The following is a 26,601-nucleotide window of genomic DNA, read 5'->3' as shown; positions in this document are numbered from 1 at the left end:
GTCCCTTGGGTTAGGGGGTCCATCGCACCGTCAGCACTCAGCGAAGTCTGTTCCCTTCATGTTTCCCAGCCAGAAACTGCCTGGCTCCCCGACTCTGCCCTCCAGCTGGGTGTTCGTCTCCGCCTCCCTTCCTTTGTCTCTCCCCTGGGAAGAGCCTTGTTCTCTGCCCAGGCTGGGGCTAGGTGTCTGGGCCAATCCACATGTGGGTGAGTCGCCCCCTAACTGCACTGGCCAGGTGAGTTAGAAGGGCGAGGGGTGGAGCCAGGCTTCTGCAGATCCGGATCGATGTTGACAAGACAAAAACCCTGGGTCCCTCTGCAAGATGCCTCCTATTTATCCCTCTCATGCAGCCAGTTAGTCATCACCTGGCCTTTCTTAATGCTGCTTCAAAGAGAGTTCTTCCAAGGGCAGGCACTTGCTGCTTGACTCCCAAGGCCCATATGTCCAATCTTCTTTTCCATGAGCTCACTTCACAGGTCTTGCTGTCTTCAGATCTGGCTCCCAGCCCCTCTCCACCCTTGCAGCTGCTGCGGGAGGGGCTCACCTTTCAGTCTCCAGTCACACCTCGTTCATTTCGACAGGGCAATCCACGAAAGGGGAGAGATCTAGTCTACTCCCAGCAAAAGGACATTTTTCTTTACTTTCTTGTTCCTTAAAGCCTACAACACAAAGGGCTTGATACTAAGTGTCTATGGAGAAGATTTGGACACAAGGTTTCTCTTCATACAAGGGATTCTATCAGGCTTAACACACAGATATAAAAGGACGCATAAAGTTTCTCTTAATACAATGTGACATGAGAATGCTACGTGATCATATGGAAATGTTACACAGATGTATCTAGTCAGAGCTAGGGGCGGGTGGCTGGTGTGGCACTCGGGCCCCCAGGGCACCACGGCCTGAGTGCGGGGAAGCCAGGCCAGGGGAAAGCTTGGCAGTGTGTCCACCACCTGCCAGCCGGGTTGGGCTGCTGGCCTTCCAGATGGCACCTTTCCCGAAGCTCAGCGTAGGCCCCTCGGGGTGCAGGGCCAGCGGGGACCCAGGTCGCCTCTGCCTGGCAACCCCCCAGGGTGTCATTAGGATAACGAGCCTTGTGGATAAGGGAGAAGCGGTGGATGTCATATACCTAGACTTTAGTAAGGCATTTGATACGGTCTCGCATGATATTCTTAGTGATAAACTAGGCAAATATAACTTAGATAGGGCCACGATAAGGTGGGTGCATAATTGGCTGGATAACCGTAGTCAGAGAGTTGTTGTTAACGGTTCTAAATCCTGCTGGAAAGGGATAACTAGTGGAGTTCCGCAAGGGTCTGTTTTGGGACCCGTACTGTTCAATATCTTCATCAATGATGTAGATATTGGGATAGAGAGTACGCTTATTAAGTTTGCGGATGATACCAAACTGGGTGGGGTTGCAACTTCTTTGGAGGATAGGGACATAATTCAAAATGACCTTAGCAAGTTAGAGAAATGGTCAGAGGTAAACAGGATGAGGTTTAATAAAGAGAAATGCAAAGTGCTCCACTTTGGAAGGAACAATCAGTTCCATGCATACAAGATGGGAAGCGACTGTCCAGGAAGGAGCATGGCGGAAAGGGATCTAGGGGTCATAGTGGACCACAAGTTGAATATGAGTCAACAGTGTGATGCTGTTGCAAAAAAAGCAAATATGATTCTAGGTTGTATCAACAGGTGTGTTGTAAGCAAAACTCGTGAAGTCATTCTGCCGCTCTACTCTGCACTAGTTAAGCCTCAGCTGGAGTACTGTGTCCAGTTCTGGGCGCCACATTTCAAGAAAGATGTGGAGAAATTGGAAAGGGTACAGAGAAGAGCGACAAGAATGATTAAAGGTCTAGAGAACATGACCTATGAAGCCAGGCTTCATGAACTGGGCTTGTTTAGTTTGGAAAAAAGAAGATTAAGGGGGGACATGATAGCGGTTTTCAAATATCTAAAAGGGTGTCACAAGGAGGAAGGCGAAAATTTGTTCCTCTTGGTTTCTGAGGACAGGACAAGGAGTAATGGGCTTAAAGTGCAGCAGGGGAGGTTTAGATTGGACATTAGGAAAAAATTCCTAACTGTCAGGGTGGTCAAATATTGGAATAAATTGCCAAGGGAGGTGGTGGAATCTCCCTCTCTGGAGATATTTAAGAACAGGTTAGATAGACATCTGTCAGGGATGGTGTAGACGGAGCTTGGTCCTGCCTTGAGGGCGGGGGGCTGGACTCGATGACCTCTCGAGGTCCCTTCCAGTCCCATGATTCTATGGAGGGGGCTCAGCTGCGGAGCTGGACAGGTGCCACAGTGAGGGATCCCACACTGGACACGCCGTGGCCGCGGTGCCCTAACCCCCGGCTGACCGGGCCCTCTCTCCCTGCAGTGTTATGGCCTGTGGGATAACAAGGAGGACGCCTTTGCCAAGTGGAAGCGCGAGGCCGAGCGGGCAGCGGAGGAGAAGCGCGAGGCTGAGCGGGTGGCGGAGGAGAAGCGCGAGGCCGAGCGGGTGGCGGAGGAGAAGCGCGAGGCTGAGCGGGCAGCGGCAGAGAAGCGTGAGGCACCGGAGCCGGTGGCCAGGCCCGACAGGGGGGACGGGGCGGAGGCGGTGGCAGAAGGGCTGGAGCCGGAGCCCCCGCCCCTGGAAGAGGGGGCTGGGGAGGGGGAGAAGGGGACCCACCTGCGCTTCCGGAAGAAGAAGGAGAAGAGGCGGTGGAGCAAGAAGTGGAAGGCGGTGGAAGTGGCAGGTATGGGGGGGTGAGAGCACACTCCACACGGGGGGAGCAAAGGACCCAGGCTGGGGTGCAAAGGACCCAGGCTGGGTTCCCCCGCCAGCCCAGCACTGCAGGGACCCACTGCCAGATCAGGCTGGGATGCCGGCCATGCCGCTCTGCTTGGCCCCCCCTCCCCCGTGCTTGCTGACCCCAGGCTGGCCACATGGGGCTAAGCCTGGATTTCTGACCCACAGAGGAGGAGGCAGAGGTGGAAGTGGAGGCGGAGGCGGAGGCGGAGATGGAGACGGAGGCGGAGGCAGAGAAGAAGCAGAGCCCATCCCGGGAGAAGCTAAAGGCAGCTGGGCTCAGAGTCAAACTCTTCTTCCTCTCTGTGTAAGTGAGCCCGGCCTCGGAGCCCCCCCGCACCACCCGAGTGTGGGCGCAGCCTGACCCCTGCCCCTGCCGCCCCCGCCCAGTTGTCAGGTGTGGGAGGCGAGAGCTGCCCTCTGCCAGATCCAAACATTTGATTTGCTTGATGGCTGGGACCCCCTCCTGCCTGGGATGCTGAGGGGGTGGAGACCTGCCCCCCCTCCTCCCTGGGGCTGCCTGGCTGATCAGCCCAGCCAGCCTGAGTTTTTCACCCACTCTCAGGGCACAGACAATGTACCAGCCACTCAGGTGCTTCTTCTGCGCCCTCCTGTGCACCAAGTACCGGGCTGCCACGGACGTCTACGCCCTCATGTTCCTGGCCGACGTGGTCGACTTCATCATCATCATCTTCGGGTTCTGGGCCTTCGGGGTAAGCTGGGCCCCGGCTGGGCTGCAGGGCCGGCCACTCCCCTGGGGACCCGCTGCCCCGGGCCAGGCGCCTGCCCCGCCCACCTGCTCCAGCCGCCCTGTGGGGCTGCCCCACGGGGCCCCCGGCCCGGCACTGTGCACTGCAACGGCCCGTCTCTCTGCTTCCCCCCAGAAACACTCGGCCGCGGCCGACATCACCTCCTCACTGTCGGACGACCAGGTGCCAGAGGCCTTCCTGGTCATGCTGCTCATCCAGTTCTCCACCATGGTCATCGACCGGGCCCTCTACCTCCGCAAGACCGTGCTGGGCAAGCTCATCTTCCAGGTCTTCCTGGTCTTCGGCATCCACCTCTGGATGTTCTTCATCCTGCCGGCGGTCACCGAAAGGTCCGTCCCCCTCGGGGTGGGGGAGCTGCCTGGGCACCTCGCTTGCTCAGCACCGAACGACGGGAGGGCGGCTGCCTGGTCGCGGCCCAGGTCCTAGGGAGCCGGGATGCCGGGGTTCTAAGCCCATCTTGGTCAACTCCCGGGGGGAGCCCAGCCCTGCCCTGCCCCTCAGCCAGGGGGCAGGGCGATGAGGCGAGCCGGGGAGTGTGACCTCAATGCACATGCTGCCTGGGGTCCGGCCTGGCCCAGCAGGGTGGGAATCCAAGCCAGCGGCAGCCGGCAAATCCCGCTTGGAGGCAGCCGGCGCCAGGCAGATGCCTGCACCCTACAGGGTGGAGCCAGGCAGGAGCAACGGCCCAGCCCTCTCCCGGCCTCACCGCCTTCTCCCCCGGCTCTGCCCCGCAGGATGTTTAGCCTGAACCCGGTGGCCCAGCTGTGGTACTTTGTGAAGTGCATCTATTTCGCGCTGTCGGCCTATCAGATCCGCTGTGGCTACCCCACCCGCATCCTGGGCAACTTCCTGACCAAGAAATACAACCACCTCAACCTCTTCCTCTTCCAAGGGTAACGGGCCCCCTCGGGGCTTGGGGGGCTGGGCTCCTCCCTGGCCGAGAAGCCTCTCTCCCTGGGACCGGGTGCAGGGGCCGTGCAGCACCATCGCGAGGGAGGGGCGCGTCCCGGGCTGGCAGAATGGGATGACCCAGCTTGGCAGGTGGCCAGCACCCCAGGCCTGCCCCTGAGCAGGGGATCCTGTGTGGAGGGCACCCCCTGGTGGACAGAGGGCAGCTGGTTCCCTTGGGGTGACCCGGTAACCACTCCCTCTCCTCTGGCCTGGGGCAGGTTTCGCCTGGTGCCCTTCCTGGTGGAGCTGCGGGCCGTGATGGACTGGGTCTGGACAGATACCACCCTGTCCCTCTCCAACTGGATGTGCGTGGAGGACATCTACGCCAACATCTTCATCATCAAGTGCAGCCGGGAGACCGAGAAGGTAGGACTCCCCCTCCCTTTGCAGCGGTAGCAGCCAGCCCTGCGCCGCACAGCGCTGCCAACGGCCGGCCAGCGCCCACTGCTCCAGAGGTCACGGGGGTGTCGCACGAGCCGACCGGTGCGGAGGAGCACCCGGTTCAGGCAGACACAGCCCTGGGCTGCAGGGCTGGCCATTCCCCCAGAGACCTGCTGTCCTGGGGCAGCCCCCGGGGATGAAATGATGCGAGGGGGAGCTCTGTCTCCCGGGACAGAGGTGAGGAGAGAAGTTGGCAAACTCCTGGGAGCAGCTAGTGAGGAGCAGTCTCATTCAACCTACACGAGTCTCATTTAAACCACCCCGGGAAGGCAAGGAGGGAATAGTGAGCAGATGCCCAAGTGCTCCGGGAAAGGCCGGCAGCCGAAACACTCCGATGGCTGAGCTCGCGCGGCCGGTGTTACGGAGGGTGTGGCAGGCATCCTGGAAGGTGTGTAACTGACCGAGCTGGGTCTGGGCACGGCTGAGGGCGTCCGCTTAGGGCAAATTGCTCAGACTTGGGGCTCCTTACGGCCACTGACTGGAGACCTTCCCGACAGGCCACAGACCAGCCCCACCAAGCACTTCACCTGCCTATCTGGCCAGCCAGAAGCCTCACGAGCAAAACCCCTCAGACACCCCAGCTCTCCCTGTGCCACAATCAGCCCCAGGCCTAACACACCGGTGAGGGGTTCTAGAACCCGATCTCACCTACCCAAACAGGTTCTCCGGTCCCAAGAAACCAGCCACAGTTCCCAGGTCAATTTACACTCTGGATCTTACCCACAGGATCACGCTGGGCCAGTCCTTTAGAATCTAACATCTAAAGGTTTCTTACTAAAAGAAAGAAGAGTGCGGGAGTGAGGTTGTTAAAGGATAATGCATTACATGCATCAAATCACCTGGTTCTCGATACAGGTTTGCAGCAGAGATGTTATAACTGCTGGCTTAAAAGTCTCTGGTGTACATCCTCTGTCAGGATGGGTCCACGGTTCTTTCTGGCTCATGGTTCCCTGCAAGGCTGCCTCTGGGATCAAGAGCTGAGCTGAAGATCTAGCTGGAGGGTGCCACATGGCACTTGTATCCCTCTCCTGGCATCATCTTGGCTGCAGCAGGTCACCTGGTCCCGTGGCCTATCCCTGTGTTCCATGCTGGTAGCCCTTAAGTATCAGTCACATTCCTGAGATGTGTATTGGCACCTTGCTAATTAGCATAGCCATTGGCTGAGCATGTTTATAACTCCACATACAGATATTATACAAGTACATGAATAGCACACACAGAATCAGTAGAACACAAGCTTTCTTTGGACACCTCACATGGCCCCCTTTTGTATACACCTTTGAGGCAAACGTTATCTGGCTGCTCCCCTTAAAATCCAGTAACATGACAGGGTGATAAGCAATGGGACGCAGGACTAGCCAGGGACAAAGCGTATTGGAAGGACAATGCAGGTCGCTGTGAGAGGTGCAGTGCTGGAAGCAGAGTTGTTAAGCTAATAAGAAGCACACGGGATCTTTTTCTGGGGAAAAGGCAACATGCCGCATTTATTGAGAATACAGTAGAAAAACACTTAGCATCTGCTCCATAGAGACAAGCCCACAGACACACAAACACAGGCACAAAATCTTGTCATTGCTTGAAGTTACCAGTCTGCTGCTCACATTAACTTACTAGCCAGGCAAGTTAAATATGAAGGAGAGGAACTGGGGGGGCTTCTCTGGGTCCGGACCGATGCTCTGGTGATGACCAGACGAGACCCAGAGATTAATGCAAGACACCCCATCTTCTATAGGACTTTTCTCCCATTCCGATCTGTGCATTTTGCTTCGTCAGCTCTTAATCAATCACCATTTTAACATCTGGTTATCGGGAAGTTGTTCTTTGCCATCTGACATCAGTATATCGGTGCCTCCTTTCCGGTGTTGTTTCAAGGCTGTCTTGTCTGTAACCGCGCACTTGCTTCTTAACACTGCAAGGCCGCTCACATGTCCTCCATCTGTCTGCTTTGCACTGGGCCCAATTTATGGAGCCTTGATGCCTCTGAGTCTTCCAGCCCTCTCCCCTCCCCACTGTCTGGACTCTGAAACTGTTGGGCCTACAAGTTCTCTCTCCAAACTCCCGCACACCCCTTCCCCAGGAAATGCACAATCATTTCACACCTGGGAGAAGGGAGACAACTGTTCACAAAAAAGGTATCAATCTGTTTCCTAATACAAAGCTTCTATTAGTACAAACTTTTCATTCATTCATGATATTTTCTTTATAACACAATCTATTCCTCTGATAACTCCTAAGAGCAACAGTGTGATCACGCTGACTCCCAGGGATCCTGCTGATCTCTGTCTGTCTTGACATCAGATACCGACACGGTGGCTGCGTCTAGAGTGGCAAGTTTTTCCGAAAAAGCGGCCGCTTTTGCGCAAAAACTTGCCAGCTGTCTACACTGGCCGCTTGATTTTGCGCAAAAGCACTGACGTTCTACTGTCTGAAATCAGTGCTTCTTGCACAAATGCTTTGATGTTCCCGTTCGGGCAAAAGCCCTTTTCCGGAAATGTTTTTGCACAAGAGGGCCAGTGTAGACAGTTAAAAACTGTTTTGTGCAAAAAAGCCCTGATGGCGAAAATGGCGATCGGGGCTTTTTTGCGCAAAACCGCGTGTAGATTGGCACGGACGCTTTTCTGCAAAAAGAGCTTTTGCGGAACAGTGTCCGTGCCAATCTATACGCTCTGTTCCGCAAATGCTTTTCACAGAAAAACATTTCTGTAAAAAGCATTTGCGGAGAATCATGCCAGTCTAGACGTAGCCGAGCAGTTTGCCTGATACATCTGTATAGGGCCTAGAAGGCTGTTCTTCCCTGCTCACCAGAGAAAGGCGGCCAGCGGAGTTAGAGCTGTTTCACATTCGTTCTCACATTCCCCATTAAGCACATCACATAAACCATTCTACAACTCTGTGGTCCACGGAGCCAGTACAGAAAAAACGTGAAGTGAAGCAACCCGTCCCTTCGCGTCTCCGTGGCTTGGAAGTCCAGGCCTGACTAGCCAGCGTGTACAATACTGCCGACCCTGGCTGGGGTGGTTGGGTGCACAGGCAGATCAGAGAGGCTACAAAAACAGAAAGCCAGTAACTGGGGGGTTCAGCTGTCCCCGTCCTGACTGGGAACATGTGACAGTGTGTTAGGGACAACTAAACTTTACCCTACTTACAGACAGACAGACTTACATTCTGTCTGTCCCCCTCAGTAGCTGGAGAGAAAACTGCCCCAGAGACAAAGAAGGGAAAACCCTTGGGTGTCCGTGCCCCTTGGGAGCCGTCCGCACGGCCGGGGCAGGCGCGTCCCTCCCCAGGCCAGGCCGGGGCCTCCGGGAGCCCCGCCAGCCCCGCGCTGAGCCTGCCTCCCCCCGCAGAAATACCCGCAGCCCAAGGGCCAGAAGAAGAAGAAGATCGTTAAGTACGGCATGGGCGGCCTCATCATCCTCTTCCTCATCTGCATCATCTGGTTCCCTCTGCTCTTCATGTCGCTGGTGCGCTCCGTGGTGGGCGTGGTCAACCACCCCATCGACGTCACTGTCACCCTCAAGCTGGGGGGCTACGAGGTACCGGCCGGGGCTGGGCCCAGGTGGGGGGGGGGGGCCCTGGCTCCGATCGCCATCCGCGCGGCTTGAGCGAGGGGACCCGGGGACCTTTCTCAGGCGCCACTGGCCTGGGCTTGGCTGCTCTGGAGTCAGGCGATGGCCTGGACTCTGGTTCCTGGCTGTGCCTGCTCCCTTCCCCCCCCCCCACGTGACCCTGGGCCTGCAGGCGCTCTGAGATCCCTGGACAGCAGGGCCTGCGGCTTCAGTGCCCCCGCGCCCCTCCCCGCACAGCCTCGCTGCCAGCGGGCGCGGCACAGCTCGGGGAGGCGGGGGGGCCGTGGCTGGGGGAGGCGGGGGGGCCGTGGCTGGGGCTGGCCCTGCCCTGACGCTGGCTCCCCGCTGCCTCGCAGCCACTCTTCACCACAAGCGCCCAGCAGCAGTCCCTGCAGCCCTTCACGCCCCAGGACTACGAGGCGCTCACCCACCAGTTTGAGCGGCAGCCGGTAAGGGGGCACGGCTGGGCAGAGCCGCCGAGGGGAGAGGGGGAGTCTGATTCCCAGGGGGGCAGTAGTGGGGACCAGCTGGGGCTGGCTGGCTGCTCTGGGGCCTGGCTCCCGCCATGCGACCTTCTGTGCCATGGGACTGGCTCCCTGGGGGGCTGGCATGCAGGCGCCTCCGAGCAGGTGCCCTTGTCTGGCCCCATTGGGGAAGCACCCACAGGCATGGGTGGACCAGATGTCTCCATCTCCTGACAGGGGTGGGGGTCCCTGCCCTGCACTGCCCCCCAACGGTCTCCCCACCACCTGGTGTCAGTGACTGGTGGGGGCCAAGCCTGGGGGAGGGGGATGGTGCATGGGGCAGGGCCTTGCCTGGGGGTAGCGGAGGGGTACCATGCCTGGGGCAGGGCCGTGTTGGGGGCAGGGTCGCAGTCTGGGGTGGGATCTGGGGCTGGGTGGTCCTGCGGCAGGGGCTGATCCCGGAGCGGGGCGGCTCTGGGTCAGGGTCCATGCCCCGTGCCCGCCCTGACATGCCCCGTGCGGCGGCAGGTGGCCATGCAGTTCATCACGCTGTACGGCTACGAGGACATCGTGACGGCGCGCATCGAGGGCAGCTCGGGCTCCCTGTGGAGCATCAGCCCCCCCAGTCGGGAGCAGCTGCGGCGGGAGCTGCTGAACGGCTCGTCGGACATCACGCTGCGCTTCACCTGGAACTTCCAGAGGTAGGTGGGGTCCGGGCGGGGCGCTGCCCTGGACCTGCCCCCCACCCCACTCACCTGCCACCCCTCTCCCGCAGGGACCTAGGCAAGGGGGGCACCGTGGAGCACACCTTCGAGAAGCACACCACCGACCTGCTGCCCGGCACCCCAGTCCGCACCGAGCTGGCCAACCTGCTGCAGGGGACCAGGGACGCCCCCGTGTGAGTGTGGGCACTGCCCTGGGGCAGAGTGGGACAGCGCCGGGGGGCCAGGCCACTTACAACCCCCTCCTCGCCATGAACCATGGGCTGCCGGGCGGCCAGGCTGGGGGCAGCTCATGGTACCCAACTGGCTGATCCCTGGCATGTGGGTGCAGTGGGGGATGGCGCAGGATGGGACGGGCCAGCAGTGGGGAACGGTGCAGGGCAGATGGGCTGGCAGCGGGAAATGGCATGGAGGGTGGGGACGGGCTGGCAGTGGGGAGGACGGGCCATCGGGCAGCGGGACGCGGGGGGGGGGCAGCAGGGAACAGCACAAGGTGGGCAGCGCCCACCAAGCACAGCACCTCTGCCAGCCGTCCCCATGCCCCTCTCCTCGGAGCCTGGCCGCCCCAGCAGGGGCCCTTGGCACAGCCCCCTCACCCCTCCCTGTGTTGCAGGCAAGTCCCACATCTCTTCCCCCAGTACATCCGGGCGCCCAATGGCCCAGAGGCCAACCCCGTCAAGCAGCTGCTGCCAGGTGAGCCGGCCAGGCGCTGCCCCCATGCGGAGCCACTTGCTGAGGGGAGCACCTTGTCGTGGGGGGCAGGGCAGAGGGGCGCACCCCCATGTCTAGGGTGACGGGCGTCCCCAGTCTCTGTGCAGCCTGGTTCCTCGGAGGGGGGCAGGCGAGAGGAAAATGGCCCCACCTGCTATGCTGCCCAGCCACAGGGCCCCCCGTGAGGAGCCTAGCCCCAGGCAGCAGAAGGGCACCCCTGGAGCGCCAGGCATTGCAGTGATGGGCAGAGGGATTGTGGGGCGGGGCTGCCCGTGGGCGTGGCCCAGCAGGGGGCGGAGGGACTGTGGGCGGGGCTGCCTGTGGGCGTGGCCCAGCAGGGGGCAGAGGGACTGTGGGGCGGGGCCGCCCATGGGCGTGGCCCAGCAGGGGGCGGAGGGACTGTGGGGCGGGGCTGCCCGTGGGCGTGGCCCAGCAGGGGGCGGAGGGACTGTGGGGCGGGGCTGCCCATGGGCGTGGCCCAGCAGGGGGCGGAGGGACTAGGGGGCTGGGCCCAGCAGGGGGCACTTCAGGGGGTGGCTGGGCTGCACCTGGGGGGGCCTGACCCTGCTCTGTCCCGGCCCCAGAGGAGGAGCAGAGCTACCTGGGCATGGAGGTGCAGCTGAAGCGGGAGCGCGTGGGCCCGGGGCGCGGCAGCGGCAGTTTCCTGGAGTGGTGGGTGGTGCGGCTGGCGGACTGCCGGCAGGACTGCCACATCCTGCCCATGGTGATCTTCAACGACAAGGTCAGCCCTCCCAGCCTGGGCTTCCTGGCCGGCTACGGGTGAGTGCCGGGGACCGGACCCCCAAAAGCAGCCACCAGCGGCTACAGCTGGAGGAAGGGGAAGGAGGAGGGAGGAGCCTGCGGTAGCAGCTTGGGTGTGGAGGGATATCAGCCAGAGGCCCAATTGCTCTTGGATATGGAGAGGCGGCGGGCAGGGCACCAGCCCAGGGCTGGGGGGCGCTCCCCATTGGTAGCATGAGGGGGACATGCTGTCTGAGCACAGCTGCAGGACTCCCTGTGGGCCAGGCCCTCGCATGCAGGGCGGGAGGCCTTGCAGGGGGGCCCCTACAGCTTGTGCTCCCCGGTTCCGCGTGGTACAGCCGGGCTCAGGGCTTCCCGCTGTCGTGCTCGAGGGGGCCCGTCCCCACCCTCCGCTCCAGCCCGGCAGCCCCCCACAGCCTGCGCTGACCCCACCTCCCCCTGGCAGGATCATGGGCCTGTACGTGTCCATCGTGCTGGTGATCGGCAAGTTCGTGCGGGGCTTCTTCAGCGAGATCTCGCACTCCATCATGTTCGAGGAGCTGCCGTGCGTGGACCGCATCCTCAAGCTGTGCCAGGACATCTTCCTGGTGCGCGAGACCGGCGAGCTGGAGCTGGAGGAGGAGCTGTACGCCAAGCTCATCTTCCTCTACCGCTCGCCCGAGACCATGATCAAGTGGACGCGGGAGAAGGAATAGCAGGGACCCGCCGTGACCGCTGCAGGCTGGGAGCCACGGGCCCTCCGGACCCCTGCAGCCTTAACCCAGCCCCGGGGGCTGCAGGCCTGAGTCAGCCCCGTCCCCTGGCCGGCCGGGGACACCAGCCCTGCCTGGGGGGCGGAGTGGTGCCCTGCGCCACCCGCAGGGGGAGCCTGGCCTTGTGCTTTTTAAAGGAAGTTTCTTAACTGCTTTACAACTTGTTCGGCCTTTCACGGCAGCTGGGGGCAGTGCCCGCTGGGTGGGGGGAGACGCCTGCCCGGCCCCACCTCAGTGCCTTGCTAGCGGCCGGGCTCTGGATCCCATTCAGCAGCTGCTCCTGCCCGGGGAAGATGATGGTCGTGGGCCCCCTGAACTCCCCGCTGCACCTGCCTCTCCACTCCTGCAGCGGCAACTCCCAGCCAGCCGGCCACGGTCAGCTGGCCCAGCTGCTCGGTGCCCTGTGAAGCCGGTTGCGGTCACACTCCAAAGCAATACTCCTCCCCCAGCCGTGTACCAGCCAGCACCCCTGGGTGCAAGCAGGGGGCCCTGCTCGCCTGAGCTGGGCCTGCCTCTCCTCTGGCCTGCACCAGCGTACGGAGTCGCGCCGGCAGCTCCCAGGACTGGCCCCCTGCCAGCCACGGGGGTGGGGGTGTCGCTCCAGCTGGACTGTAGATTTTTTTAAAAATTCAAATACTTTATTTATACAGATCTCTAATAAAAGCCAAGCCAAGGCCTCTGCGCATGTCTGACTGGGGGGAGCTAGCAGCCTCTGCCCCTTGCTCCTGCCTGGAGCCGGCCTTCCCTGCCTGGGCACAAGGGCCCTGGCTGCTGCTTCCAGTGTGCTAAGCCGAGGAAGCTCCCAGTTATCCCTGCGGCTGCACAGACCAGAGGGGTCTCCTCCTGCAGAGGGGCAGGAACCAGCTTGCACCCCAAGCCCTGGGGCAGGGAGCAGCCCCCCAGCCCAGGAGGAGGGGAGGCCCTGGCACGGTGACCCGGGCCGCCTCGCTGGTCTCCTCCCTGGGGAGCGAGTCCGCCCGGCGCGGGCCCCTCTGCGCACAGCTGGGCATGCGAGCCTGGCCGGGGGGGCAGCTGTGCACGGGGGGGGGGAGTGCGAACGAATTCATTCCTCTTGGGAATAGCCTGCGGGAGGAGGCGGGGGAGCTCTCGCCCGGCCTCCCAGAGCCAGCCAGGGCTTGGAACAGGCTGGTCCCTCGCACTGGAGCAGGGCCCTGGGGTCTCGCGCCCAGGAGGGAGCCCTGACGGCCTGTCAGCTTTCACCCGGCGTCACAGCGTCGTCTTCCAGCAAGAACTCCTGGATCTGCTGCTTCATGGCGGCCCTGGAAAACCAGCAGCGGCTCAGAGCCAGCCCTGCCAGGCTGGGCGTGAGCTCCTGGCTGGGGCCCAGGCACCGGCCGGAGTCTGGACCTTCTAACTGCCCCTGCCAGGGACGGGAGTGGGATCCCAGCCCTGGGGGTCCGATGCCGGCCCATCCCCGTACCTGCGGCTGCGGCGCGCTGCCTCCGAGCGGACGTAGGGCGGGAGGCTCTCCAGGCAGGCCTGCAACAGAGCAGAGCGGTGGTGACGGGCTGCCCCCCGTGTCTCCCTTCCCGTGCTGCCAGCGTCTCCGCAGGCGCAGCAGGGACGGCACACGCAGCGCCGGGTGTCCCGCCCGCTCAGCCCTGGATGGGGCAGGGAACCTCTCCCCCCAGCAGCCATGTGGGCCAGGCCCTAGAGCAGGGCTGAGCTCTGAGGGCAGGAGAGGAGCAGCCCAGGGCTCACCGTGTCCTTGATGGTCAGCCGGCAGCCGTAGCAGAGCAGGGGCAGGAAGTCGGCCCTGAGGGGAGAAGGCAGAAGTGAGGCTTGTGGCCGGGGGCCAGTGCTCCCCCCGGATCCCCACCCCGCAGGCGCCGTGTGGGGAGCTGGCTGGGGGCCAGGGTGGCTGCAGCTCCGGCCGGGGCGCCCAGGTGGGGCCAGGAGGCCGCGTATGGCGCCTGGATCCCGGGCTGGGGGTTTGTCTGGGGAAGGCGCCTTACCGTGGGGCGGTCGCGTGCGTGCAGCAGCCTCTCTGCTCCGCTGCCCCCGCGCAGGCCCCTGGCCCGGCTGGCGACGCAGCCGGCGGCCTCTCCCCGGACAGCTGCTCCGAGACCAGGATGGCTTGCAGAGCCGAGCCCTCCTCTGCGCCAAGAGACAGGAGTCAGAGCCCCCGGCTGCCGCTCCCCACCCAGCACCCCGGGCAGGCCAGTGACCCCCGCCGGCAGAGCAAACCTCACCAGCCTGGCCTGCAGACGCCCCCCAGGCTGGGCACAGCCCGAGGCAAGTTCCCCGCAGGAGGGACCCTGTGATAACCAGGCCCTAGTTCAGCGGGGCCGAGGGGGCAAGAGGCTAGTCAGTCCCCCACACATGCCCGGTCTGCCCTGTGCCAGGCTGCATCTCCGGGCCCCCAGTGCCCCACCCACGGCCAGGGTCCCGCTTTGCTCCAGGGGAACGGCGAGGGGCCAGACCCCGCCGGGCAGGGAGCCGAGAGCAGCTGGCGCCTGGCTCTAGACCGGCTCAGGGGGATCCTGAGGGGCGGGCCGAGGGACCGGAGCCCTGCGGGGGCGGGCGGCGTCCCACCTACCCACGTTGGTGTCCAGGGTGCACAAGCACAGGAGGCAGCGCTCGGGCTCTGCCGCGCCGGGGGCAGGGCCGGCGTCTCCAGGGGCGGCGCTCAGCTTCTCGCCCGTCCTACAGGCCGCGGGGGACACACCGAGGTAAGTGCCGGGCAGTCAGAGCCGCGCCCCCAGCTCGTGCGGGCAAACGGGGCCTCTCCCTGCACCGCGGCCCGGGCTGCGCTGGGGCACGTCTCAAACCCGCCTGCCCCCCACACCTCCCTGCACCAGCCCCAGGCTCCCTGCTCCCGCCCCACAGCCCCTTCCCCACTCCTGGGCTGTATGCATGGTTCAGCCAGTGCCCCACCCCCCTCCAGGCCAGGCGCCCCGTGCAGCAGGGGGCACTGCAGGCCTCTCTGCCCCAGCCACGGGGCGAGCCCTCACCGGTACACGGTGCTGACAGTGGAGGGGAACTCAGCCTGCAGCCCGTAGAGGAAGCGCTCGATCACCCGGTGGATGCTGGCCTTCTCCGGGGCCTGGGGGAGAAAGCCATATGGAGAATCCCTGCCCGGGCCCCAGGCCTGTCCCCCCCCAGCAGGGCAGCTGGAGGGATGGAATCGGCGCCATGCGATGTCCGGGGGAGGGGCCGTTAGCCTGGTCTGCCGGTGCCTCCCCCAGTTGCGTGGGCCGGACCCAGCCTCTCTGCCCATCCCTGTCCGGGACGGCGGCAGGCAGGCCCGTGGGCGAGTGCCCTGTGGCTTAGGCGAGGCCCCGGCCGGCCAGCTGAGCCTGGAGCCAGGCTGGCCCAGCCCCGCGCTCTCCTACCCTGGTGTCCAAGGCAGGCGTGAGGACGGTGGGGACGCCGAAGAGGCGGTTGTAGAAGGCGATTTCCTTGGCGGAGTATTCCCGCATGGGCCGCACCACCAGCACGTCGCCATGGCGATCGTCCGAGAAGCCCTGCGGGGAGAGAAGGTGAGGGACCGGCCTGCCCTCCCGGCCAACGCCAGCCCCCCCGCGGGGCCGAGAGCTCGGGTCTGAGCACAGCCGGGCGCGCGCAGGCTGCTCAACGGCCCTTGGCTGCTCCGCCCTGGCTCCCGGGAGCATGCCAAACCCCTCCGGCCTCCCGCTACCCCGTCTCCCTGCGGGGCGGGGGCACCGGGGGCACCTACGTGACCTCGGGGAGTCCATGCTGGAGCAGGGACTAGAGTCCCCCTTCCCAGCCTCTCGCTCTAACCAGTCAGCAACACTGCCTGCCCAAGGGAGCGGGGGCGGATCTCAGGCTGGGCGTGCGGCCTGGGCCGGGGCCGAGGCCGATCCCAGCAGGGTGAGGGTTTGTCTGGTTCCCTGCCCGGCCTCCTGCAAAGGGACACGTCAGGGGAAGAGGATCTGAGTCAGCAGAGGCCTCCTGCTGGGCCCCACAGGGCCCCACTGCTCCTGGCTGCAGCATCTCTGCTCCAGGTCTCCCACGGCTTTGAGACCACCTGAGGGTCCCAGTGTGCATCAGAGCAGCACCTCCCCACCAGCCTTTCCGGCCCTTGGCTCCCCGCTTGCCTGCATCGCCCAGGCCCGGAGCAGGGCTCAGCTGCTGTCTGCACAGCGGGCAAAGCAGGCCCTGGGATCCCCCTTGACAAGCAAGCAGGAGCCAGGGGCATAGGGACCACGCGCTGGAGCAGAGCGGCAGCCTGTCACGGCCAGGCGCTGGCCCCCAGCACTGGCTTCGTGGGAGGCAGAGACCCCCAAAGCACCTGGCTTGACCGCCCGTGGCCACGCGAGGGGATGTAACATCATCTGTCCCTTGTGGGGGGGAAACGTCCGGCCCGGTTCTCTCTCGCTGGCCTCCCAGTGCGGGGCGCGGCTGCCTACGCTGGGAGGGGCGGGCTGGTTTTACCGGTGCCCCTGCCGCGGCCTCGACGTTTCACCACGATCCTTCCACTGCGCGTGCGTGGGCACCCCTCCCACCCCCGCTCTCCTCCTGCTCCTGGGACAGGGCGAAAGAGCCGCTTCTTTCTCTGGCCGCTGCGCTGCTTCAAACGAGCCCTAAAAACCCGCGCTCTCCCAGGCGGCTTCCCGGGGGCTGGCGTTTCCCTAGCTCCACGCCCCGCTTCGGATCTGCAGGAAATGGGTTCGGTGTAATTGTAGGCCTGGCTTCCCGTCAGTTTCTAACTCGGTCTAGTGCTCGGAGCTCAGAGGGCCCCAGGAATTCCTGGGGTTTGGGCCTGGCCTGGGTCGCTGCCGGCGGTTCTGGTGCCCGTGGGGGCGGGGGGGGAAGGAGGGGAGAGCTGTGCAGCCCTGAGCATTCTCTGCGTGTGAAGCCAGTCCCCGAGCGCGTGGGAGCCGCAGGCTACGGGGACCGGAGCAGCCAGGCCCTTGCTGCCACTGTGGCTCCGCTTGCCCGACTGAAAGCCCTGGCTCGAGCGCTCAGGGCAGCGGCATCTGTCCCAGCTCCAGCGTCTGCCGCTGCAGCTGAGAAATGTCAATTTCACGGGCAGGTAAACTCCCTTCCCGGGGAGCAGGGAGTGGAAACCGATCAGATCAGGAGCAGGGCAGCTCCCACGCCGCTCTGCTCTGAGGCCCATGTGCCCGAGAGGCCCGGAGGCTGCTGCAAAGCGGGGAAGGAGCAGCCCTTTGCTCGGTGCCCACGTGAGGGTTACACACGCAGCGGGCGCGCTCAGCACCACCACCGTCTCCCTCAGCCCCGACAGGCCTCATCTCGTGGCTGCCAAGACCCGGGCAGAGCAGAGAGGCCCATGGGAGCCATTGCCAGCAAGGGCTGAACCTGGGGGGGGGGGTCCTGCCCCCAGCCCCCCTTCCCCCAGCCCAGCTGGTTGGCAGTGCTAGGCCCAAAGCCTCCGGCCGGGGAAAGGGGCTGACAGCGGAGTCCAGGTAAGGGGCGAATCTCACCCAGCTCTGACGCCTGCCCCCCACGGCCAGCACCTACTGTGTCCATGGCGAGGGAGGCTCCCCGTCCCAGCGAGAGGTTGGTCAGCAGCTTGACAGCCAGGCGGGTGCAGCTGTCTCCCATCAGGACCTTGGAGTAGCCCTGGGCCCTGGCCGTGTGCAGGATCAGGTGGGTCCTGAAGGAGAAGCCAGACGTGAGTGCGGGTTCCAGCCCTGGGCCCTGCGCAGCACCACCCGGCCGCCAGCTGGCCCAGCGAGCCGCCCACCCAGCGGGCAGGGGGCCGGCAGAGCCCACTCCTCCTGGGGGGTCTCAAGGAGGGTGAGATGAGCAGGCTGGGCTTTCCCAAGGGGGCGCCAAGCCCCACTGACTTCCAAAGGCAGCTGGGTGCCCTGCCAACCCCCGCCTGGGCAGGCTAGTGAATGGGCAGAGCCCCAGAGCTCGCGGGGGGCTGGCCCAGAGCGCGAGGGCCATGGCAGGGAGCTGCGGCCCCACGGCTGCGAAGCAGTGCATGCTGGGATGGATCAGGACAGGGAAGAGCCCTCCCCTCCGGCGCAGGCTGAGCGCGAAGCACGGAGCCTCGCTCCAGGGCCCCCCTCCTCCCAGCTCCCCGGCGGGGACTCACCGCAGGGCCTGCAGCAGCTCCTCCTTCGCCGTCAGCGTCTTCACAGAGCCAAAGAGCTGCAGCAGCTGCTCCGTCCGGGCTGCAGCCAGCGGCCTGGCTCCCCGCCCGCCCGGTGTCTCTGCTCCGGGCATGGCCCGCGTGCTGAGCTCCGCCAGCCGCTCCGGGGCTCCGCCCTCCGCCTGCCTGTGCTGGTGGATGAAGCTCTCCACCGCCTCCTTGTAGCTGGCCCCGGGGCCCGCAGGGCGGTGGGGCCCACGCTGCAGGACGGAGCCGGGCAAGTCGAACACCTGCATGGAGCAAGCAGGGGGACGGGACCCGTGAGCGCCTGCCTGGGGCCTCCGAGACCCCCACCCCCAGCAGCAAGATCGGGGCCTCGGGAGCTGGCAACACCCGGATCCCGGAGGAGCCCTGGGATTGGAAGTCAGGGCCACACTCCCACCCAGCTGCCTCTCCCATCACAGCCTCGTTGGCTCCCACTGCGCCCCACGCACCGAGTGCCACCCTGAGCAGGGGCCTTGGACAGCTCCAGCGGCTCCCCGCCCAGTGGGGGGCTCTGGGCCACGTGATCTCTTGCCCAGAAGGAGCCCCCAGCCCTGCCGTGCCTCTCCGCCCCAGCGCCGGCACCTCACCCTACCTCCTCCAGGCGGGCCAGGTGATACGGGAATCCCGAGGCGCGCAGGATGGCCTCCATCTGGAGCAGCGTCTCCTCTCGCTCAGCTGGGCTCTGCCCGCACACGGCTCCCTCTGAGCAGCACACAAGATACGCCGGACGGGGATTTAGCTGCCTTGCAGGGGAGACGTCTCCATCGTGGGGAGGGGACCCACCCAAGGGGACCCACCCACCCAACAGGCCTGCAGCCACTTCCACCCCCCTCACCAGCAAGCGGGGAGATGGGCCTCTCTTTCGGGAGGGCGCACAGGGCAGCTGGCCAGGGCCAGACGACTGCACACAATGGAGCAAGCTGCAGCCACCCTCCTCTGTAAGACAGGAGTGCAGACGGGCAGCCGTTGCCAGCATCTTCCGCCAGGCAGGACCATCTCCCGTGGGAGCTGGATTCGCGTGGGCAGCCCAGAGCCACGCTGCGGAACTGTACGTGAAAACGCCCCTCGCTCACACAGCACACGCCAATGCACGTTAGGCAGAGCACGCTGCACACGGGCACGGGGGCCAGGTACGAATATTACGCTCTTCCCACGACTCCGTGCATCCGGGTCACCTATCCCACAATGCCCTGAAAAGCTGAAGGCGGCTTTGGCACCCCAAAAGAAAAAACACGGCAGAGGCAAGATCCACGCACGTTCTGCCCGAGCACAGCTGGGGGGGTCCCACCACTTGGAGGGCGACCAGCCGAACCAGGCTACGAGGCCAGCAAGTTAAGGGACTGGGACAAACGGACGGGCAGGATGCCAGTGGCGTGGGAAGAGCTCTGGAGCTTGTACGACCGTCCTCTAAAAGCCCCTCGCTGAATCGCGTCTGTTTCGGGGGGGTTGGTGTATAACGTTGAAATGATTAATCGATAAGCCTGGGGTATCAATTCATCCAAATGACTATGTGAAACCCTGCCCCCACCTTGTATCAGAGGCAGCAAGGGGGTGGGGGAAGGCAGGAGCTGCTGCTCGGGGGAGCAGCGTGGGGGGAGAGGGAGAGGGAGGGAGCTCGGGGTGTAGGCTGCCCAGAGGCCACGTGCACACAACGGGCTGGGAGCAGAGCAGAGCTGAGTTACCGTCCACATAGATGATGCCTGGTACAAAACGCAGTTTCTTGGCTGTCTCCCGCCTCAGCCCCTAAGAGGAGAAATGGGAACGAGCCAGTTGGCCCCAGGCGCTGGGAAACGGACGTCGTGGTTACACGTCTTAGCGCATCCCCTGGCCTGGCAGACAGCAGGCCGGACTCTTATCCAGGCTGTCAGAGGCACCCACCGCCCCGGCAGAGATGGTGTCTTGCTACCGCCACAGCCGGACAGGAGCGGATTTTTCAGAGGGGCTGAAGGCCCCAGCCTCGCCCAGATGACTGTAGCCTTCACCAGATCATGCTTCGACACGGACGTGGCTGCTTCCACACCCCCATTGGACGCACCGCCGCAGGAACTGTGAGGGGGCTTGGCTGCCCCCCTCGCTTGGGCTTCCCTATGGGGCTGGGAGCGGCTGCTCTTCTAGGACGAAAGCGCAGGGCAGAAGCCACCCGCAGCGTTTGCACGAATACAATCTAGACGTGGGGGCCTACAGAAGCGCACGGCGCCCATCACCCCGCAGAGCAACGCTTTCCCCGCCACGAGCGCGACAGCCTCCTCTGATCCAGCCCCTACACCCCAGGCCTGCTCCTTCCATGCCCAACTGCTCTCTCTGGTCCTTCATGGCTAACCCGGCCCCAGGCTACGCCGCAGAGCAGATACCTCTTGGACTTGCCGAAGCATCGAGCTGGAGGCAGGGCCACCTGATAACGCAAGAAGGACCTGTTAGGGAGAGACGAGAGATGTACCCATTCATCTCTGCTTCCTTCTGGCCTTCCCACAGCCATCGCTTCCTGCGTCTGCCCCGCACTGGCCCTTTAAGGGTTAAACCCACCCCTGGGAGAGGGCTGGAGCCCTGGAGCCAGCAGCTGTGGCAGATGCAGCCAATCAGGGCCCAGCTGGGGCTGTATAAATGAAGGCTTCTGCAGGGGAAGGAAGTCTCATTCTTGCGGGGGCAGCAGGAAGGACTCAGCTGCCGGGGAAGCGAGAGGCTTCCTGACACCAAGCAGGGCTGGGGAAGCTCTGGCCAGATGAGCTCCTAGGTGCAGGGCCTGAGACAAGGCCTGAGGGCGCTAGGGAGGCAGCCAGGGCTGCAGAAGGTCCACATGCCCCTGAAACGAGGGGCCCTTTCAGCTGCATTGCCCCTGAGGTAAGAGGCTAAATGACGACCGGCAACAGGGTTACTGAGGCAAGTGGGCATAGCAGGTTGGGGGTTCCCTGAAGGGAAGGACCCCAGAGTGTGGGGCCCTGCAGCAGGGCAGTATCCAGAGGGGAGGGCACCATGGTCTGGGAAGGATGTGGGTCCAAACAAAGGTAACGGCAGGTGAGACACCAGCCAGAAGGGGGCGCTCCAGTGCTGACTCCTTGAGCAACCCACCGGAGGCGCGGTGGCGGGAACCCGCACCCGTTACGTTCCCCGCCACAGGCAGCGACTCTACCTTCTCTCCTGGGAAAATGGCACGATTCTTCCCAAGCGTCGCACGGAACTTGTGAACAAAATAGTCCCTGAAACAGGCCCTTGGGGAACAAACAGGCACGTAAGTAGGGAGACCCTACAATCCCCCCCGGACGCGAGAGACCAGCCTTGGCAGGCAGCACCACAGGGCGCCAGACACCTGCCTCTCGCTGCTAATAAAGCTTTGATTTCTGCACAGGGCAACTGGGGGGCACAGTGAGCTGTGGGGTACCCTGACGTCAGGCAATAAGTCCCCCTTAATATTTCATCAATTAGCTTTTTCTGTCTGAGAGCACGGCTGCTTCAGTTGGGGGACAGCAATCTGTGGAGCTCCGTTTTAAAAGCTAATCCAACAAAACTGGTTTGCTAGACTAGATCCTTCTCTAGGCTGTGTCTACACTGGCCGCGTGTTCTTGTGCAAGTAAACCGACGTTCTAATGTATGAAATCAGGGCTTCTTGCGCCAGAACTCTGACGCTCCCGCTCAGGAAGAAGCCCTTTAGCACAAGAGCTCTTCCACAATAGGCCAGTGCAGTGTAGACAGGCAACATGAATTTCTCGCGCGAGAAAGCCCTATGGTTAAAATGGCCATCAGAGCTTTCTTGCGCAAGAGAGCATCTCCACTGCCATGGATGCTCTTGCGCAAAAGCACATGGCATTGTAGATGTACTCTTGTGGAAGAGTTCTTGCGCAAGAAGCTGCCAGTGTAGATGTAGGCCTATTGTGTTTTCTGAGCCAAAACACTTCAACATTAAAAAGCCCAAGGAAGAAAAAGTTCAGTTGTATAGACAGGTATTAATTTAAAAGGATTTGCTATTTGTTTAATGGTCCAGTTAAATCTGACACAAGGAGGGGTAGCTCAGAGCTGTCAGCGTACAAGTGAGTACGACGGACAGAAGACCACACCTGCAAAGAATACAGGCATGCAGATCTGAGCATTCACGCTGCTAACTGCAACCACAATTCCAACCACTTGTTGGCATGCAGATGTATGCTCAAGTCACAGTAAAAGTGGCGAGGAGTCCTGTGGCACCTTATAGACTAACCAAAGTGTTGGAGCATAAGCTTTCGTGGGCAAAGACCCACTTCGTCAGATGCATGGAGTGGAAATTTCCAGAGGCAGGTATAAATATGCAGGCCAGAATCAAGCTAGAGAAGACGAGGTGGATCCAATCAAGGAGGATTAGGCCCACTTCTAGCAGCTGATCTGGAGGTGTGAATTCCAAGAGAGCAGAAGCTGCTTTTGTAGTTAGCGAGCCATTCACAGTCTTTGTTTAATCCAGAGTTGATTGTGTCAAACTTGCAGATGAACTAGCTCAGCAGTTTCTCTTTGAAGTCTGGTCCTGAAGTTTTTTTGCTGCAGGATGGCTACTTTTAGATCTGCAATTGTGTGTCCAGGGAGATTGAAGTGTCTCCTACAGGTTTTTGTATGTTGCCATTCCTAATATCTGATTTGTGTCCATTGATTCTTTTATGTAGGGACTGTCCAGTTTGGCCGATGTATATAGCAGTGGGGCATTGTTGGCACATGATAGCGTATATTATGTTAGCAGATGTGCAGGAGAATGAACCAGTGACGGTATGGCTGATCTGGTTAGGTCCTGTGATGGTGTTGCTGGTGTATATATGTGGGCAGAGTTGGCACCGAGGTTTGTTGCATGGATTGGGTCCTGAGTTAGTTATTATGCTGCAGTGTGTAGTTGCTGGTGAGAATATGCTTCAGGTCGGCGGGTTGTCTGTGGGCGAGGACTGGCCTGCCTCCCAAGGCCTGTGAAAGCGAGGGATCATTGTCCAGGATGGGTTGTAGATCACTAATGATGCGTTGGAGAGGTTTTAGCTGAGGACTGTAGGTGTTGGCCAGTGGTGTTCTGTTGGTTTCTTTCTTGGGCTTGTCCCGTAGCAGGAGGCTTCTAGGTACACGTCTGGCTCTGTTAATCTGTCTTCTCACTTCCTCGTGTGGGTATCTTAGTTTACAGAATGCTTGTTGAAGATCTTGTAGGTGTAGGTCTCTGTCTGAGGGGTTGGAGCATATGCGGTTGTACCTCAGTGCTTGGCTGTAAACAATGGATCGTGTGGTGTGTCCGGGATAGAAGCTGGAGGCATGCAGATAAGCACAGCAGTCGGCAGGATTTCAGTATAAGGTTGTTGTTTATGTGACCGTCACTTATTTCCACCGTGGTGTCCAGGAAACGGACCTCCCGTGTAGACTGGTCCATACTGAGGTTGATGGTGGGGTGGAAGCTGTTGAAATCGTGGTGAAATTCTTCCAGAGTCTCCTTCCCATGGGTCCAGATGATGATGTCATTGATGTAGCGTAGGTAGAGAAGGGGTGTAAGCAAACGAGAGCTGAGGAAGCGTTGTTCTAGGTCAGCCATAAAAATGTTGGCGTATTGTGGGGCCATGCGGGTGCCCATAGCAGTGCCACTGGTCTGGTGGTATATGTTGTCACCAAATCTGAAATAGTTGTGTGTGAGGATAAAGTTGCAGAGCTCAGCCACCAGTTGTGCTGGGGCATCATCAGGGATACTGTTCCTGACAGCTTGTATTCAATCTACATGTGGGATGTTTGTGTAGAGAGCCTCTACATCCATGGTGGCTAGGATGGTGTTTTCTGGAAGATCACCAATGCATTGTAGTTTTCTCAGGAAATCAGTAGTGTCACGGAGGTAACTGGGAGTGCTGGTGGCGTAGGGTCTGAGCAGAGAGTCTACATATCCAGACAGTCCTTCAGTAAGAGTGCCAATGCCCAAGACGATGGGACGTCCGGGATTTCCAGGTTTGTGGATCTTGGGTAACAGATAGAACAACCCTGGTCGGGGCTCTAAGGATGTGCTGATTTGTTCCTGTGCTAACTACAAAAGCAGCTTCTCCTCTCTTGATATTCACACCTCCAGATCAGCTACTAGAAGTGGGCCTCATCCTCCCTGATTGGATCCACCTCATCATCTCCAGCCTGATCCTGGCCTGCATATTTATACCTGCCTCTGGAAATTTCCACTCCATGCATCTGACGAAGTGGGTCTTTGACCACGAAAGCTTATGCTCCAACACTTCAGTTAGTCTATAAGGTGCCACAGGACTCCTCGCCGCTTTTGCAGATTCAGACTAACACGGCTACTCCTCTGATACGAGTCACAGTAATTCATGTATAAATTGCCTCTGCAACTGGAAAACCTGGCCTGCACAGCTCAAATCAGAGAACACTAGAACTGGAAGGGACCGCGAGAGGTCATCAAGTCCAGTCCCCTGCCCTCATGGCAGGACCAAGCACCATTTAGAATATCCCTGACAGTTGTCTGTCTAACCTGCTCTGAAACATCTCCAGAGATGGGGATTCCACAGCCTCCCTAGACAACTTATTAAGTGTTTAACCACCCTGACAGGCAGGAAGTTTTTCCTAATGTCCAACCTAAACCTCCCTTGCTGCAGTTTAAGCCCAGCAATGAGCCAACAATGTCTGTTTATGTATATTGGACAAACTTCTCAGACACTTCACCAAAGAATCAATGCACACAAAACAGACATCAAACAGTTTCACAAAGAAAAATGTTTCTTGCCATTTCAACCAGAATGGGTGTTTTATCTTCATGCTGCTTCAAAGAGATTTTAACACAAGACTTCAAAGAGAAGCCTCTGAACTGTCATTCATGCTTAAAGCCAACACTTTTACAAATGGGCCTTAACAAAGATGCTAATTATCTTACCCATTATAGAGATAGCGTCCCCAATTATCACCTCTAATATCATTATCTCATAGACATTAACCCCCCCCCCCCCCCCCCCCATCCCTCCTCTGTTCTAAAATCTGATTTGTCTATTTTATGTGTTCACTTTTGATTGTATCTCTTTGGTATATATGGTCATACCATTTTTCTTCCACAATTTGATCTGAGGAAGTGGGTCTGGCCCATGAAAGCGCATCACCTAATAAACCATCTTGTAAGTGTTTAAAGTGCTGCATAGTCCTGTATTTTGTTTCATCAAGACCAGACTAACACGGCTACATTTCTATTACTTCCCATTCTGTATGTGTGAGACTGATTGTTCCTTCCTAAGTGGAGCACTTTGCATTTGTCCTTAGTAAACTTCATCCTGTTTACCTCAGATTCTATTTCCAAGATTCATATAAAAAGGATGAGGCAGATCAGATCTTTCTTTTACAAATTAAGAAAAAACAAGTGAATCGTCCTCATTGCCTATGCTCACCTGCATTTACCCATCACTAGGGCCTCACATCACAATACCTTTTGCATGATGGGGTCTTTACAGAAGCAAAGATGCAAATCTGATGTAAGGGCTTTTTGCAGCAACACGCCACGCTCCTGAATGAGTATGGTTTGTTGCACACAACTGGGGTGCACTTTATTAGCTGGCTTGATTTGAATCTCTCTTGCAATCTATATGCTAAACAATCCTCTTTCAAATAGATTTATACAGATCAGCAAAGGAGGTTCTAAAGATAGGAATGCTCCGAGCATTTCAACAGGGTGTCCTCTTGCAAATCACCCCAGCTATTTCTTTCCTAGCCAACTTACTTGCAAAAGGCATCTCCAACGCGAATGACTAACACAGGGGAGGCCTCCTTGCACTTCATGCACTTCTGCGCCCCACTAGGGAAAGAGACAGAAAACACAGCATTTGAGGGACCAACCTCAAGCAAAGAGCTCTGCAGGCTGCTGTCAGCTTGTTTAAATCTTGTAGCTATACCAGGTGCCTTGTAAATATGGGCTAGAAAATACTATGCAACACCATGGGATTTTTCTGAGGAGTTCATTTGGGATCAGTGCAAGAACTAAAGCGACTGAATGCTGTGTGCACAGGGGAGGGGGCAGTGACCGAGCAGTGAAAGGTTACCCCGTACTGGACTGAGCCCCTGCCCTCTCCAAGGATGTAAATCTCACTGCACAAGTCAACTAGGCTGAGACCAGTTTCCAAAGCCTAAACCCAGAGGCCCCGGTTCACGCTGCGGGTGCAGCAGGCAGCTGGGCCCTGCCAGTTCAATTCCCCCCCCGGCCGAAGGGCCCCGGGGCGGGTCAATGGGCCCTGGGGGGCGGGGCCCTAGGGATGTGAAATCCCCTGGATCGCTTAACGGCGGCCACGTCCCGTTCAGCCAGGGAACGGGGAACAGGCGGGGGGGCCGCTCCAGCCGGGGGGGGGCACCCGGTCCGCACGGGCCCGGCGGGGGCCCCCCCTTCACCGGGCCCGGCGGGGGGCGCTTGCCCGCTGCCATTCAGCGCCCTGCCCCCCCCCCCCCCCCGGGGGCGCCGCTGGCTCGGCCCCACCCCCTCCCCGCGCTCACGTGACGCGGGGCCGCCCCGGCGGCTGCCGGCAGCCCCCGTACTCCTCCTGCGCCTGGCACATGGCTCCCGGGCGGCGGCGGCGGCGCGGCCCACGTGACGCGCCGCGCCGCTTCCGGCGCGCCCCT

At 60.8% G+C, this 26,601-nt stretch overlaps 2 protein-coding genes across 10 annotated transcripts in view; one reads left to right on the top strand and one right to left on the bottom strand.

The window, feature by feature from the left end:
• PIEZO1 (piezo type mechanosensitive ion channel component 1 (Er blood group)) overlaps positions 1-12,614 on the top strand; it is a 94,992-nt gene extending 82,378 nt beyond the window's left edge. For 3 of the 4 annotated variants that reach the window (XM_075939877.2, XM_075939878.2, XM_075939874.2), the window contains 13 exons: positions 2,384-2,744; positions 2,966-3,104; positions 3,363-3,510; positions 3,682-3,896; positions 4,302-4,460; positions 4,737-4,884; positions 8,307-8,495; positions 8,885-8,977; positions 9,521-9,693; positions 9,768-9,890; positions 10,328-10,407; positions 11,010-11,205; positions 11,633-12,614. In XM_075939877.2, coding sequence (XP_075795992.2) covers positions 2,384-2,744; positions 2,966-3,104; positions 3,363-3,510; positions 3,682-3,896; positions 4,302-4,460; positions 4,737-4,884; positions 8,307-8,495; positions 8,885-8,977; positions 9,521-9,693; positions 9,768-9,890; positions 10,328-10,407; positions 11,010-11,205; positions 11,633-11,882 — 2,274 coding nt within the window. In that variant the 3' untranslated portion in view covers positions 11,883-12,614. The remainder of the gene's footprint in view (positions 1-2,383; positions 2,745-2,965; positions 3,105-3,362; positions 3,511-3,681; positions 3,897-4,301; positions 4,461-4,736; positions 4,885-8,306; positions 8,496-8,884; positions 8,978-9,520; positions 9,694-9,767; positions 9,891-10,327; positions 10,408-11,009; positions 11,206-11,632) is intronic. The other variant, XM_075939875.2, reaches the window with a different exon arrangement.
• On the bottom strand, positions 12,556-26,587 carry CTU2 (cytosolic thiouridylase subunit 2). 6 transcript variants are annotated; one of them, XM_075939880.2, is made up of 16 exons: positions 26,476-26,587; positions 25,712-25,786; positions 21,161-21,239; positions 20,385-20,425; positions 19,716-19,776; positions 18,869-18,969; positions 18,626-18,735; positions 17,992-18,278; positions 17,409-17,544; positions 15,296-15,427; positions 14,915-15,006; positions 14,500-14,606; positions 13,916-14,057; positions 13,662-13,716; positions 13,381-13,439; positions 12,556-13,219 (listed from the first exon to the last, which is right to left on the bottom strand). In XM_075939880.2, exons 2-16 carry the CDS (start codon positions 25,722-25,724, stop codon positions 13,150-13,152), a joined length of 1,485 nt encoding a protein of 494 aa, XP_075795995.1. In that variant the 5' UTR covers positions 25,725-25,786; positions 26,476-26,587; the 3' UTR covers positions 12,556-13,149. The 6 variants fall into 6 exon arrangements, 5 of the variants coding, with proteins under 5 accessions (XP_075795995.1, XP_075795998.1, XP_089637679.1 ...); XM_075939883.2 differs by lacking the exon at positions 18,869-18,969 and having other exon boundaries at positions 20,385-20,444; positions 26,476-26,537; XM_089781553.1 differs by lacking the exons at positions 14,915-15,006; positions 18,869-18,969 and having other exon boundaries at positions 20,385-20,444; positions 26,476-26,537.
• Positions 26,588-26,601: the final 14 nt, after the last annotated feature.

Source organism: Pelodiscus sinensis, chromosome 12, assembly GCF_052426305.1.
Source record: "Pelodiscus sinensis isolate ZL-2025 chromosome 12, ASM5242630v1, whole genome shotgun sequence".
NCBI classification, from domain to species: domain Eukaryota; kingdom Metazoa; phylum Chordata; order Testudines; family Trionychidae; genus Pelodiscus; species Pelodiscus sinensis.
The sequence above is the reverse complement of the archived record's forward strand: the minus strand, read 5'-3'. Positions and strand labels throughout refer to the sequence as shown.

What these genes read in the sequence shown, in the direction of transcription:
- CTU2 (XM_075939883.2), bottom strand. Translation starts at nt 26,537, where the DNA reads ATGTGCCAGGCGCAGGAGGAGTACGGGGGCTGCCGGCAGCCGCCGGGG. An exon ending in GAGCTGCTGCAGGCCCTGCG is followed by an intron (nt 17,545 to 17,991) that starts GTGAGTCCCCGC and finishes CTTCTCCTTCAG; the next exon opens with GACCCACCTGATCCTGCACA. An exon ending in CGCCTGCCTTGGACACCAGG is followed by an intron (nt 15,007 to 15,295) that starts GTAGGAGAGCGC and finishes TTTCTCCCCCAG; the next exon opens with GCCCCGGAGAAGGCCAGCAT.